General features: G+C 36.9%; 1 protein-coding gene across 1 annotated transcript in view; it reads left to right on the top strand.

Moving 5' to 3' along the window:
• The window catches only part of PREX2 (phosphatidylinositol-3,4,5-trisphosphate dependent Rac exchange factor 2), a 169,581-nt gene that overhangs the window by 121,164 nt on the left and 33,578 nt on the right, over positions 1 to 14,839 (top strand). The window contains exons 34-35 of the mRNA XM_021555585.2: positions 709 to 852; positions 4,893 to 5,007. Of these exons, the coding sequence (XP_021411260.2) occupies positions 709 to 852; positions 4,893 to 5,007 (259 nt within the window). The remainder of the gene's footprint in view (positions 1 to 708; positions 853 to 4,892; positions 5,008 to 14,839) is intronic.

Here is a 14,839-nt window from a genome sequence, read left to right as displayed (position 1 = left end):
CTTGGGAGAATTCAGTAGCACAGGGCTGATAGTCAGGTAGGATTTAGCCCGTGTAAGACCATAGTTATTTTGGTTTGATTCAAGTACAGCCGCTGCTCAGAGTGTTTTCTAAAGAAGCCCTGCTAAATCCAGTAACAACATGGAAATGCAGTTCCAGGAGGGCCTCCTAATGTGGAGTTAATTCTGTACCTATGTGATGAACTGTTCATCTTGCAGGATCTTTCAACTGAGCTGTCTGTACTAATAAGCAGGGATGCCACGTGTTCAAGGATTGTAATGAATTCTGTATTTTCTTTTGGTTTAAATGCTGCCACCATAGTCACTCTATGTTTACAGCAGCCCAAGAATTGGCAAAATCTTTTGTTTTCAGTTATGATTCTGCATAATCAATAAGAGAAAATAATTATTTTCTTATTACCATTAGTAGTGAAAATGTTCCTTTGGACTCCTTAGCATTTAGGTACAATGTGATTTATGCTCGCAGTAAAAAAACTCCATGTAATAATAATAATACTGATGCAATTCACTATGTTTGTTACTGTTTTCAACTCGGAGACTTACCTATGGAAACAATGTATAATGAAAAATACTGAATGTTGTGTCTGCAGTGATTTTTTCATGTAACTGCATGAATTTTGTGTGCAGCAGTTTCTGGAAAAGAATGTGTCATTGCTTACAAGCAAATTGTAACACTGACTGTATTTTTAGATGTACCAATCACATACCAAGCAGAAGGAAGCAGGCAAACACTGAAGGTTTACTTCTACCTTGATGGTTACCATTTTGAACAGCTTCCGCAAAGGCTGAAGAATGGAGGAGGATTTAAAATCCACCCAGTACTTTTTTCACAAGGTAACTTGAGGTTAAATTAACCCTGCCCTGCTTTTTTCACATAATAGCTAATTCTCTTTAAACTGCCACTTCTTTACTCTGTTTTGAATCCTCTGTAGTCATAAGGGTACAATGCTTATATTTAGATGTTGTTTAATGTGGGCGTTTATTGAGGACTTGGAATTAAAATGTAAATTGAAGAGATTCTGATGTCTGTAATTAAAAATAGAGGCATGGCTATAAATTTCTATGTTTATGCCAGTTACATGATTTCAACCACAAAGTGTGAATCTTAATTTATCAATATTGTTTTGTTCTTTTTAGCCATTAATGGACAATAGTCAGACCATGAAACTTGCCCTTAAAAGTATTTTGCTTTTCAAATTCTATCGTAATCTTTTCCCATTACTTCATCCTCCTGAGAATTCTGTCTCCTGAAAATGTTATGAAGAGTTAAATAGCATTTTCAGGCTCATGTATTTATTGCTGTGCAAATATTACAAAGTGAGGAGCGGTGGCGCTGATGCTCAGACTGTTCATAAATTCCAGGCAGCCTGCATTAGCTGCGGTGTCATTACAGTCATCAGGAGTGTGAAGTTTGCTCCACTGAAATGGTGAATGTGAGCTGCTGATTGCCTTGAGCCGCCTTTGATTTCACAGGGAGCTGAAAATACTCCACACCTTGTGAAAGGCTTCCTGGGTCTGTGTGGAATAGGCAGAAGTCAGGCATACAAATGTTGTTTTAGAGGGGATCTTGATCTCTGATAGACAAGGAGGATGTAAAAGGAAATAGCACACAGAAACATAAATAAATAGCTGAACTTAGTATAAAGTTAAAACAAACAATTAAAAAAAATATAAGATCCCTGGAGTTAGAATTTTAAACAAGCTAATTAAGACTTCAGTGGTTTTCTTTTGAATAGATTGATTTCAGTCATAGGGAAAAATGAGAACACTGAACAGGAGGCAAATTTCAGTAGAGCAGACAAAAAAAAGCACTTGAGAGAGAACAGAAAATACATTGGTTCAGCTGAATTCCTGGAAATACTGGGGTTTTTTTAGACTGGGGAGGGGATTCAATGTGCTGTGGGATTTATTTAGCAAAATTTTTTCCACTTCTGTTTCCAATAGCCCAAAAAATTTGATTTTTAGGATAAGCATATCTGTAGTCAGCTAAAGGAAAAGGATATGGTTCTATTCAAGTGTTTACATCTGCTTAATATTTTTAAGTAGAATGGAAAGTTTCTACTTTCTTTATCATATCAAATTTCTTTAATTTTCAGTGATCATCATCTAAAATAGTCCATTGGACTCCAAGAATAATAAGTCCTGGATAAATTTTTAAATCCTAGTGTAAAAATCATTATTTTGAGATTTTTTTACCTCATTAATGAGTGGATTGGGGTTCTATTTTTCACTTCTTTCCTATGAGGTTTAGCTCACCTGCCATTAAACTAGCACAGTAGATTCCCATCTGTAACTGAAATTTATTAGCTACTAATGTAGAAATCTTAGTTAAGTTTCGTTGTGAAGTGAAATTTTGCTCCCCCAATCTAAACATAGGTAAGTTGTTTCCTGCCTAAAATACAATGGTTGATGTTATTTTCAAATTGAACATTTAGAAAATCGTGTTTTTGGAATACTTTGTCAAAGGCACAGGTCAGTGCACATCAGACTGTTTATCTCTGTGTTTCTCTATTCTGAGTGTCATAGCTCCATGCCTAAAATTACAAATCAATATATTTACATGATTGGCAGTATAATATTTTTTGAAGTTTTTTTTTTGTCTGCCCAGGCTGTATTATCTATCTCTCCATTTCTAAAAAACAGTTTTGTTCAACCACATACTCAAGTGTGTACACACTGAGGGTCCTGGTTTGCAGGTCTGTGGCTGGGGCTGTTGAGATACGGCTATTGGCATTTAGATTTCTCTATTTCCTACATTAGACTTAAGATCTCAGCAGTAAATGTAATGATACTATTTAAAATTTAAATTATGTTTCTTTAGAATTGTTACATAGTGTCTTAATTATGTATAGTTTAAAATTTGTTTTTAGTTCTTCATGGATTATTAGAATAATTCAGATTGGGAGGGACCTCAGGAGACTTCTATTCCAACCTCCCACTTGTAAGTGCAACAGCTGTGGCATGAAACCAGGTGGCTTAGGTGTCTGACAAGTAGGATCTTGCAAGCACTCAAGGACAGAAACTGTACACCTCTTGGGCAGCCTGTTACTCTGCTTGACTGCCCTAGTGGTGAAAATTTTTTTTCTTTTTATTTATTTATTTATTTTCTATTTATTTTACTTCAATTTGTGTGGATTTTCAGCTTGTACCATTGTGAAGAGCCTGGCTCTTTACGTGGCCCTGCACTTGGGTGCAATCCATCCACTGCTTGTCCCAGTTTGGCATCAGCTGCAAACTTGTCTTACCTCCTCCACGTCAGTGATAAAGACACTGAACAACAGAGATATGTGTGATGCTCTGCTTGTAGTGGGCCCCTGGGCAAACCATATCCCATTAGCTACTACCCATTGATCCCACCCATTCTTCCAGGTTGCTTTCTCGATCATTTATTCCGTGCCTTCAGACCATAATATCCTATCTTGGATTAAAGAATACCGTAGAAGACCTTTTTGTAAGGAAAGCTTCCTTACAAAAGAACTTTCTAATATACTGGGTAGAAGAAAGTTGCACTATTCAGAGAGAGCAGGGACAAAGCACACAGCACGGGAGTCCCTGGGACAAAGCACATGGCACAGGAGTCCCTGCCTGCACCTGTGAGTGTGAGGCAGAACTCTGTGCTCCTGCCAGTCCTCACAGATGACTGAGTTTCTCGCTTGGGTAATCTAATTGAATAAAACCAACTTCCTGCCAGTAAAATAAGCAGCAGGGATTATCAATTCTGTTTGTGTTAACACACTGTTATAAATGGAGTTCAGTGGATATTTTTTTTTTGGAGCTTTCTGGTGTGACTTAGAACCAAAGAAGAATCAAGTCTGACTGTTGGAACTTAATATTTTTTGCACAGAAGTAGAATTACAAACTGTGAAAGCACATAAGGGGAATGCAATTTGCATGTTCTTTCACAATGAATGAATTATTTATTAACTGGTCATATTAAGCAATACAAGCAGAATTAATATTCTCTGTGCAGCTGAAGCTGTAAGGCATGTTTCCATGAAAACTCTGCTTATGGCTTGCAATTTCTGATAGGGTGATGAGTTCTTAGAATGTGTTTGGATTATGAAAGTGGCAATGTTCCTAATTGTAAAGCCTTTAATACTTCTCCACAAAAAAAAAATCATATTTCACTAAGGGTTTGGGTTTATGTTATGATGTGGTTGACCTGTTAATGTGAGTTTGAGTCTCATTTTAATGAGAATCTTTTCATTGAAGTTTCTGATCAGCTCCTGAGTTCTTGTAGCAATATTCATCCTTGGTTTGGTGAAATGAATACAGCAAAGGTGGACATAGAAAAGTATTTGACTTCACTTACCTTGAAAAGGAACTTCTAGGCCATTTTCAGAGATCCAACAAAATTTGCTTTATAGATCTAGAGATCTAGAAGAAAATATTCACATTATCAGTGAGTATAACTCGGGGAACCTCTAGGTTCCACATCTCTGAGTTGCTCCAAATCTTGCAAAATTTGGCTTCATGAGAAGTTATTAGGTCTCCCTCTGTGAAAGTTACACTGATCTTTTATTTCCTATACCCCAGCTCATTTTACTGTTTTCTCCCAGGATATATCAGATTTAAACCCCACATTTGCATTCAAAAGGCAGAAATACTTTAATTAGAGCAATGGAACTCAAATTAGTGCTCTCCTTTATATTTTCCACAGGGCAAGAGATTTAATTTTTCTTGCAAATGAAATTTTTAAGAGAGATCTGTATGAATTTGATGACATATGGAAACAGCTCAGCAATTCACAGTAGGGTCACAGCCTCAGGGTTAAAAAGTAATTCACTTGTGTGTGAACAAAACTACAGAGAAGGCAATTATTAAATATTTAATACTGATCTTTCTCTTTTCCACTCTCCTTTCTCTTTTCACAGCTTTGGAGAGCATGGAAGGATACTATTACAGAGACAGTGTCTCAGTGGAAGAATTTCAAGCTCAGATTAATGCTGCCTCACTAGAAAAAGTCAAGCAGTATAACCAGAAGTTACGGTGGGTAATAAACCAACATTCCTGGAATTAGCTTACAGAGTTCTGTTTTTCAATTCAGTTTCTGTGACACAGCTTTAAACTGAAATGTGCTGGATGGTGGTAAACCATAGGTTCATGATTAAGATCCAAGATTCATGATTCTGACTTTTTTGATTTCTGCACCGTTGAGTTACTTTTACAAAAATTGTTTTCTCCTGAAAGTTTTAGCTGTAATTGCCTCCAGGTTGTTGCAATCATGCATATAGAAAAGAAAAGTTCTACTTGATCACAAGTGGGGTATCAGAATTGCTACACATTATGATCTGATTTTATAGATCATATTTACCTAATTGCTACAGAATAGGGCTTGAAAAGCAATGTTCTAGTCCTGCTCTTTCTCCCCACACCCCACCATACTAATGGGAATACAGACATATTTGGATACCTGCATCAGCAATGGCTATGGATTACAGAGTGCATACTTGCCAGTATATGTAGAAATTACGCAGCTGTGTATTTTGGTACATATTTTAATAAGGAATTGCACATAAAGACAGAATTTCTATCACACAAAATAATCTGTTAGTTATGAAGAAAGTGAGGAAAATGGGTCTCACTGTGCAAAACACCTGTTTGAGTATTCTTACTTGCCACGTGAGTTGAAGAGTGCAAAGAACTGTGGTAAATCCGTATCTATTCAAGTTCTATAATTCTTGAATTGGATGGAAATGTCATTTCACCCTGACGATTAGGCAGTTTATAAAAGCAGCAGAGAACAGGAGTTCCAAAAAAGCCCAAGGACAATGGAGAAGGGGTGAGAAGACAAATGAGGATCTCTTTGCAACCTGTTGGCTATCTCTGGGAGGTTTTCTTCATGGATCTTGCAAAATTATTTATCTTATTTGTTATTAAAGCAGTGGAATTTCAAGATTCTGTTTTGATCTAGGTACTGCTATAGCAAAAGTAATTTTAAAGCCAATTACATTCAGTAAGTGTGGTATATTTGTTTTTTTTTTTCTGTGTGACGTCTCTGTCTGCATTTGTATGTCAATGACAAATGTATTAATTTAGTCTGTTTTCCATCTTCTTGTATTCACACTTCCTGTTTGGGAAAAGAAGTGCCTCCTGAGTATTTATGTCACAAGGTTTATGTTATAAATCAATTTTACAGAGAAATTTGGTCATGCCAGTATTTGGCCTAGATGAAATCAGCTGGTGTTGGAAAGAGATTCTATCAGTTAGACAAGGCAAGACTTTTTGTGTTGGTTTTTTTTCTATGAATAGGACCAATTTAACCTCCCATGAAAATCCTTAAAATAAATTCTTCCTGACTCTATGCTCTAGTGTTCCTTGACCTTGCTTACCTTATGAGTTAGGTCCTCCATTCATGCTGTGGCTATAATGAGGTACATTCCTCTTTACAGTGTTGTGACTCACAGCTCTGATGAGTTGCTAAGCTTCAAGGCCTACTTTTATAAGGAATTACTATGAAAAGCTTATCATTAACAAAAATTACGTTTTTTACCATTACCCATACCATGGGTATCTCTGCCCAGTCAGAAAAACAGGAAAAGAATTTATGTTTTTTTCAGCTCTCTAATGTCTGCTAGAACATTCAGTAATTGATTTGTTTGCTTTCTGGTGAACTCTACCCATTTCTTAAGTGCAGCACAAACAGCTTCAGGAAATAACTGACAAAATGAGAAGACGAAAAACAGAGAAGCAGATGCTTCATTCTTGTTCTGCTATTTGCTAGCCTGTGTAGGTGTTTGGCCAGGAGAATCTAATGAAGTAACTACAGCAGCAAAAGATATTAACATTGGGGTAATTGCTCTAAAGAAGAACAAAACCATGAAATTAAATATTCCCTGGAAACATACTCGAGTGCAATAGTACTTCATGTGGAAGAAATCCTCCATGCAGCACCTCTTAATCAGTAATAAAATAAGTCATCCAAGATACAACCCATAAGCTATTCTTTCTCCGTAGAAAAGGAATGTGCTGCTTGCTTGTTCAATGACCAGCTGATGACCATTTTATCATCTCTCCATCACTACAGCATCCAAAGCAAGTGGGAGCAATGGCAATGGAAAAAGTAGTGGAAGAAGAGCATGAGGACTAGTGGGAAAGAAAGCAATATTTGGCAATGACACTGCAGCCAAGGCATCCATTAATGAGAACTCAGGAAATAATTTCAACTTCTCTTATTCCTGATGCATTGAGTTAATAATGCTCCAGTAATATTTTGTATGGTCCCAGTTGGTTGTGTATGGTCCCAGTTGCAAACAGAGATGTTTGCCTAGCTTGGTATGTACTCAATCAGGAGAGTAAATTAAAAAATGAGTAGTATCTATCTACCTCTTAATTTCATGTAGTAAAGTATTATTAAAGTTTTAGTGCATAGAATATTTTGCGTGATGTATCTCATAGCAATGTGTGCTTTAAATGGATTAATATACAGATTATTTATTTGAATTAATCAAAAGATATATTAGGGAATTTTTAGACTTTTCAGGATTTCAGGAAGGATAGCCATTAAGTCAAGAGGCTGAACCTCTGCTTTTATTGCAGAGGTCATTCATAACTCTAGAACTCTGTATCAGAACTGATGCAATAAATCCAGGTGCAAAATTGTCTTCCTTGACATTGATTTGAGCATCATAAGAGCTTCTGTCTTTCTGTTCTTACTTTTTGCAAATATTACCTCAGCTATGAAATAGTCATTGATAAGCTCATCATTTTTATGAGAATGCATGAAAGACAGTTGAAATCGGTTATAGAATTTCATGCTTACGTGGAATGGAGGAAATGTCCCTCCATCTTCTTTAATGGAATTAACCCTAGCTATTTGAATCTTATTAGTAAAATAAAGGAAGTTTTGTTGTAAGACAAGCTCAAGTTGAATTCTTCTACTATTCCTGAGGCAACATCCTCTACACCAGCAATATGTAGGAAGTGCTTTATTGAAATAAAAATGTTATTTAAAGAAAATCAACAAAACAACCAATACTTAGTTTATAAGATTTCAATCTGCTGAGAAACTTTCAGCATCTAGCCCACAATTATTTTTAATCATGCTGGATTATTTTTTTTCAAATTGCACTTATATTTATAGTTCACCAATTCCATTTCTGTGACACTTATAAGGAAAATAAATTTATGTTCAAATTCTGTTTGAGAACTGAGCTGATGCTAGTAGTTGCCAGCAATGTAAATTAAACCTGATCAAGTTATTTGCTAATCAGGAACATTCAGTACGTCCAAGTGAAAGTAATTAGGTCAGCAGAGATTTTCAAGACCTTTATTACTATGTGTTTGATAGCTCAGCAGTTGTCTTCTAATTTAGCAGTGGACTAAAAAGAACCTGTGTATCTGACCACTATGGGGGTCAATGTTAAGTAAGAGCTTTCTGTATTCTTTCTCCTCCCATTTGGTACTCCTTGACTTTCAAACAGGCTTTTTCCATCCTGAATCAATCCTTTTGCTGTTAAGATACCAGACATTATTTTGCTGCAACAGTGCAGGACACAATGGTGTTTAAATCCATAACTACTACAAATGCTGGTAGGAATAATAAAATCTCACAAATGCACTATTTTTGCTCAGACTGCTTGGTTGATTTAAATATTGTCTTGCAAGTCTTGAGTCATGTAGTTGTAAAAATGTGAGGGTAAACTTAAAGCTTAAGCATTATTTGTTTAAAATATATTCTGGCCTTTGAATATGGTCTTCGTAACTGGTGAAGGTCTGTTTCCTGCAGTAAGGTTCAGTGTGCTAGCACTAGATGTATTGAATAGAAATAAACCTTATAGTCTGTGCTGTGATGGTCAGATTGCTTGTGATGCAAACCTGTTGGAAGTGGGACAGCCCTGGCAGACAGATTAGCTGCATGGCCATAGCTCAGCCAATCTTTGAACCGAACAATGATTTCCAAGTAAAGCATTTAGTTGATATGAGAACAGTATTTATCTTTAGAGAAATAGGGTTTCAGATTAGCCTCCTGCAAAAAGTAAGCCATATTTGAAAATGGACGTTCAGTGTCAGAATGAAAACTTCTGTATTGTTTGTCTAAGTTATCATAGGTTTGCACTTGCTGGCCCAGGATGGGAATCTGAGTGTGCAGCAGGAAGCTTGCTCTTTCAGTTTTCCTATCTCTGTATTTGACATTTTATCAGATTAATCTTTTTTTTTGCTGCTGGTGAGGGTCTTTTTAGGGTTTTTTGTAGTGTGAATTCTCATTCTGGGTAAAAGGTGTCCCTCTTATGACATTCTATTAAAATGCAGTTTTCTACAGGTGCTTCTGGTTAGCTGCTTAATCAGAAAAGTCCAAACACATCTTATGCTTTAAGAGTATTTTTCCTGGATAAGTCTGTGCACATAAGGGATGTATCACAAAGGCAGAGAGGATGTTCAGGTCACAGGTCATTCAGCAGGGTGCAGGGCTGTGGCTGTACCAAGCCTACTTCCAGCTTCTGTGTCTCTACAGTGTGCTTCACTTTCATTGCTGACTGCAAGAGCAAACTACAGTAGTCTATAGGTGCTGAAAACAGCAATATATATGCTTGGATTCCAAAACTGTCTATGCAGATAATTTTTAGCTAATAAGAAATTAGAGAAATTAATGGTTTCTATGTAGATGAACAATTTTAATTCTTCTTAAGAAATGTATGCTAGCATTTAGATATCTAAACCCCTTCAAAATTTGTTTTCTGATGTTATGTTGTCTAAGATTGGAATGTACAGAGGAAATGAGAAAAATAATAGATGAAGGCGAGGTCAGGAGAGTTCTGATTTTCCATTAATTTTCTCTTATCCTCAGCATGGCACTTTTTTGTGACACCCCTATATTATATGATGACCCAGTTCTTTACTCCAAAGATAGGATCATGCTGTGGGAAAGACAACTGGGGGTAGCTGTACATCCCCACCACTGGTGTGGGTGTTAATTACCACTGTATAGTAATTAACTCTCCTGTGCATCAATAGAGAAAGAAAGTCTGGAAAAAATGTTCCTTCCTTCCTGCCTAACATTCTGTGTGATTTGGAGCTATTCTTTGAAGTCAGCTGTGTCCAGGGTTATTGGCAGCTACTTCTGTAGTCTGTTGTACAGCCATAATAAAAGAAAAACTAAAGCAAGCAGTAAAGGGGAAAAAATGTGGATTTTGTTTGAGTTTTCTTGTTTTTGGTTTTTTTTTTTTTTTATTGGGCTTTTCTTCCTATGCTGTTGCTTTCTTGGATATCATTTTGGAAGGTAAATGAAAGTCTGTTATGCTAAGGAAGCAATTATAATCAGTGAATCTAACGACAAATGATTTAGCTAACTACCCTCATTACATTGAACATCTGATTACACTGAATGCAATATTTGTCATTTTAAAGAGTTTCATTTACAATGTAACTTCAAACAATTTTTCTGTCTGAAACCTCCTGTATTTATTTTATGTCGTAAGTAATCCTCCACAGAGCAGTGGCAGGGATGTTACAATTCAGGTGGTTTTCATGTTGTTGGGGTTTCTTGTTTCTTTTGATTTTCAGAAAGATAAGAAAAGGAAACCTTTTCTGCCCCTAGAATATCTGCAAACATGGAACAAAATCTGAGGACTGTAGCATCTTCTTTATTTATGCACGCACGTATGGATGGGCAACAGCCTCTCAAGCTGCAGGCTTCTTGGCAGGATGATGTTTTCTGTATCCTGTATAATTTAGTCAAGGCAGAAAATAGGTATGATGGCACTCATGGCTACAGGCTGAACTAAAATTCTCTAATAGTTGCTTTGCTGTAACTGATTTACAATGACATAAAGGATGTATCCACTTAAAGCTAGTTAATTACTGTGAAAGAAAGAACTTGTCTCTGAAACAAAATGATGAAGCCTCAAGGCAATACCTGCATTATGGAAAAGGCTAGATCGTATATCAATTCCTGTAGTAAATACATTAAAATGCACCTTAAGGCTGACAGACTCCTTGCCCCACTGTTTCCAGTGGAAAGCTTTTCCAAAGCAAATGCTCAAGTGGTCAAAAAGGTTATCTTGCTTGTCCTTGTGCTACTCTTGTTCTGTGGTGGGTCTTTTCTTCATATGTCTGTTCAGGTCAGTGAGTGACATGTTTATGAGCAACTAACAATTTCTCTCATTGCCATCAAATTTAGAAGAGTGATGTGAGGGGACTTACGGGTTTCAGAGAGTGATTCTGTGACAATATTTTCTTTTTGTTACAGTGAGATATTTCTGAATTACATAGAAAAACTGCTTCCCAATATTCAATACTACCTCTTTGATACACAGCTTTTTGTTCAAACAGTAGCAGTAAAGCTGGACTGCAATACTACATAGACAATTTATAATGTATTTCCTATGACTATAAACATTGGAAATCTAATGACTCTTAGATTTTTAAGATGTGCTTCCAAATTGACGCTTAGACTTTTAAGATGTGCTTCCAAATGTCTAGAAATTTGTGACGTAACTCTCTCTGAATCATTAATTGAAAATTAAATCTGAATGCAGAATATTTAATTGAAAATTAAGCATTCACTCTGAAGGATATAACAAAGAAATAATAGCAAAGTTTGTCTCCTGATGAACTTAGTGAGAAGTACTTTAGATAGAACAGAAATTAAGATTCATTGCATCTAAGTGAATCAAGACCAGAGAGAATAGAGAGATCCTGGGAAAAGTAAATTAAATTTGTCTAGCTGGTCTAAAAGCTATTGCCAGATGGTTTGAATTTAGCTTTGGGATTTTTTTTTTTCCTTTTTCCATGCTGTACTCATTCTGTGAATGTAAATTAATTGTTTCTTTAGACTTTTGACAGAATAGGATCAGTATTTATTATCAATAGTTTTTTACTTTGTTTACAGAACATGGTAGTCTTCTGTAATTGAAAGTTATGAGTCTTGGTAGATTATATGTACTGACTCTTTGCTCACTGAGGTGGACATCACCTGCTTTCCTTATCTGCTTTCCTTCTCTCTGCAAGCACAGAGAATGTGTATCTGCAGTGATCAGAGGTAGAGCCTTTTCTTTCACTCTTGGTCACTGATAAGAACCCAGCCCAAGCCTACGGTAGTTGAAACCCTAACCACTTGATGAATATTTGGCATGTTGCCTCTTTAAACAGTGTATTCTATGTCTGGAATATTCAGAGCTAAAAAGGAGACATACATTGTCTGAAAGAGAAATGTGGAAGCAATTACTTAGCATTATTTGGTTCAGTGTGGATTTGGCTGTTTTGACAGTGATGAGAGAAGCAGGAGGGCACCTGTAACTGGTCTGTGGTCGAAGAACTTCCCTTTCTTATCAAAATAGGATGGTTTCAAGTGCTCTTGGATGTAGGGAGAGATGCTGGAGACTAAATTCTGAAAAAACAGGTGAAAAGTGGGCAGTGTTGCATAGAGCAAAAGGTACTTTTTTCCCATTTTTTTGTCATCCATGACTTTCTGTCTTTACATTTCTATGTTCACATTTATATAATCCTCTGCTCTTGTGTTTACAAAGATTTAAGAGTAGGGCTGTGAAAGGCCTGCTTCAATAGCAAGATTATTACTTTGGAAGCATCCTCCTCTGTTTGTACCTCAGACACTTGTGCTCATTCTAGTGCCAGTTGCTCGACATACCTTGCTCATAGGCTGAAGATAATTTAAATTGGTGGGAGACCAGTAGTTTAGCCAGATGCTGCAGTATTGCAAGAAAATGAGGAGCATTATGAAGATTCCTGCCCTTAGTTTAAGAGTCTACTTTCTTGGGAATTTGGTTTTCAAGAGTTGAGAGTGTGTATCCCTTCTATACTAGTCCACTAAAGCCAAGGAAGTCCTTAAGTTTCATTTCTTGAAATTTTCTCAATACCCCTGCCCACTTGTAAGTATTTAAATGCACTATCAATCTTGATTAATCTTTCTCTTCTTTATGTTTTTTGCTTGCCTCACCATACAGTCACATCCCCTTCACCAAAGCCTGCACTATTTCCCACAGTAGAGGAAAATCCTGTTCCCATCCAGGACAGGGTTAATTTCTGCAGCACCCAGGAGGGACATGGCTAGGACCTGGAGATTGTTTTATACCACCTTACATAATTTCCAGGGGCAGGGGAAAGGACCCCCTTCCAAGGAGAAGAGATTCCTTCTGCTGGAGTAAATGTGGTGCTGGTCCTGAGCCGCAGGGAGCATGGGGTAGCATGTGGTCAAATTGTGGGCTCCACAGAGAGTGCTTTTGTGTGGGAATCACATTCTCTTTTGTACACTTTTGTCATTAATATTGTTGCTCTGTTTGTTTTCTTGCCCCACTGCTGTTTCTAGTAAATTGTCCTTATCTCAGCCTGTAATCTTTATCTTTTGTGACTTCAATTCTCTTCTTCAGCCCCCTGCAGGGGAAGAGGAGTGAATAATGGTGCATGGCTTGGAGTGGTTTCAGAGGAAAGACTAAATTGGAGAATACCATTCCTAAACCATGACATCAGTAGGGACTGACAAAACTTGGTTTGCCACTTTGTGATGGGAATCATAGAATTATTTAGGTTTGGAAAAGACCTGAGTTCAACTGCTAACCCAGCACTGCCAAGTCCACCACAAAACCATGTCCTTGAGTGCCATATCTACACATCTTTTGAATACCTTCAAGGATAGTGACTTAACCATGTCCCTGGGAAATCTGTACCAGCGCTTGACAACCCTTCAGTGAAGAAATTTTTTCCTAATAACCAATCTAATCCTCCCCTGGCACAAATTGAGGCCATTTCCTCTTGTTCTATCACTTGTTTTATGGGAGAAGAGGCCAACCCCCACCTCATTACAAGAAGAACGATGAGGTTTCCCCTGAGCCTCCTTTTCTTCAGGCTAAACAACCCCAGCTCCCTCAGTTGCTCCTTTTAAGACTTGTGCTCCAGGCTTTTCTCCATCTTCATTGACCTTCTCTGGACACAGTCCAGCAGCTCAAGGTCTTTCTCATAGTGAGGGCCCCAAAATTGAACACAGGATTGGAGGTGTGGCCTCACCAGTGCCAAGTACAGAGGAGTTAGGACCTTACCAAGGGGTAGGGATTACTGAGTTGCTTACTCATTAAATACAAGTTACACGTGAGTAGAGCCATATGGTTTTCTGTTCTGCTCTTCAGTTTTCACAATAGTTGTGAAAGGTCAGAATATTACTGTATGCTCTTTGACAATTTAAAGTCATGGTGCTGTTACGAAACTTCGCAGTTGTTAAAAGGAAAACTTTCTGTAATGACTAAGGGTACTGGTGATGCTGTACATAGGATTGTATTGCTGACAGATGCTAGGAGACATGATTTAAAATTGCTGAGTTTTAGCATGGGTTGAGAAGGTAATTATACTTGGTAATTTATCATTTATTGAGAGTTACCATTTATTGGAAAGAACACATGAAACAATTTGCTATAACAGCAAATGGATACATTTACTACAGAAAAAAATTACTTTTTACATATATATTATATGTATATAGATGTATTTACAAAGGTATATGTATAAATATATCTATACACACATATATATTCAATAAGCGTGTTATACACTCTCTCAACTGTGCAGTTAAAAACTTAATGGCAGAACATAGAATTGTTATTAAAGAAATACAAAAGCATGTGTGCACATAGATGCAAAAAGACAGAGATACTGTTTATCTGTGTCATAAATATGTGCTTTTTAATTTGAGCTGAAGAAAATAATTAGGGACTCCCACACTTCCCTACTCCACACCTCTGTCCTGGTGTGTCCTTTCTCAGATTGCTGATTGTGCTTTTCAAGATGGTCTTGAATATCTTGTGACTGAGGGATAAAAGATCTAGTAGAATTGAGATCTATTTCCATGCTTCTGTTGAGGACAGTAGGAACTAAT

This window comes from Lonchura striata, chromosome 1 (genome assembly GCF_046129695.1).
Source record: "Lonchura striata isolate bLonStr1 chromosome 1, bLonStr1.mat, whole genome shotgun sequence".
Classification (NCBI taxonomy): domain Eukaryota; kingdom Metazoa; phylum Chordata; class Aves; order Passeriformes; family Estrildidae; genus Lonchura; species Lonchura striata.
Note: the sequence above shows the minus strand (reverse complement) of the source record. Positions and strands in the feature narration are given on the sequence as shown.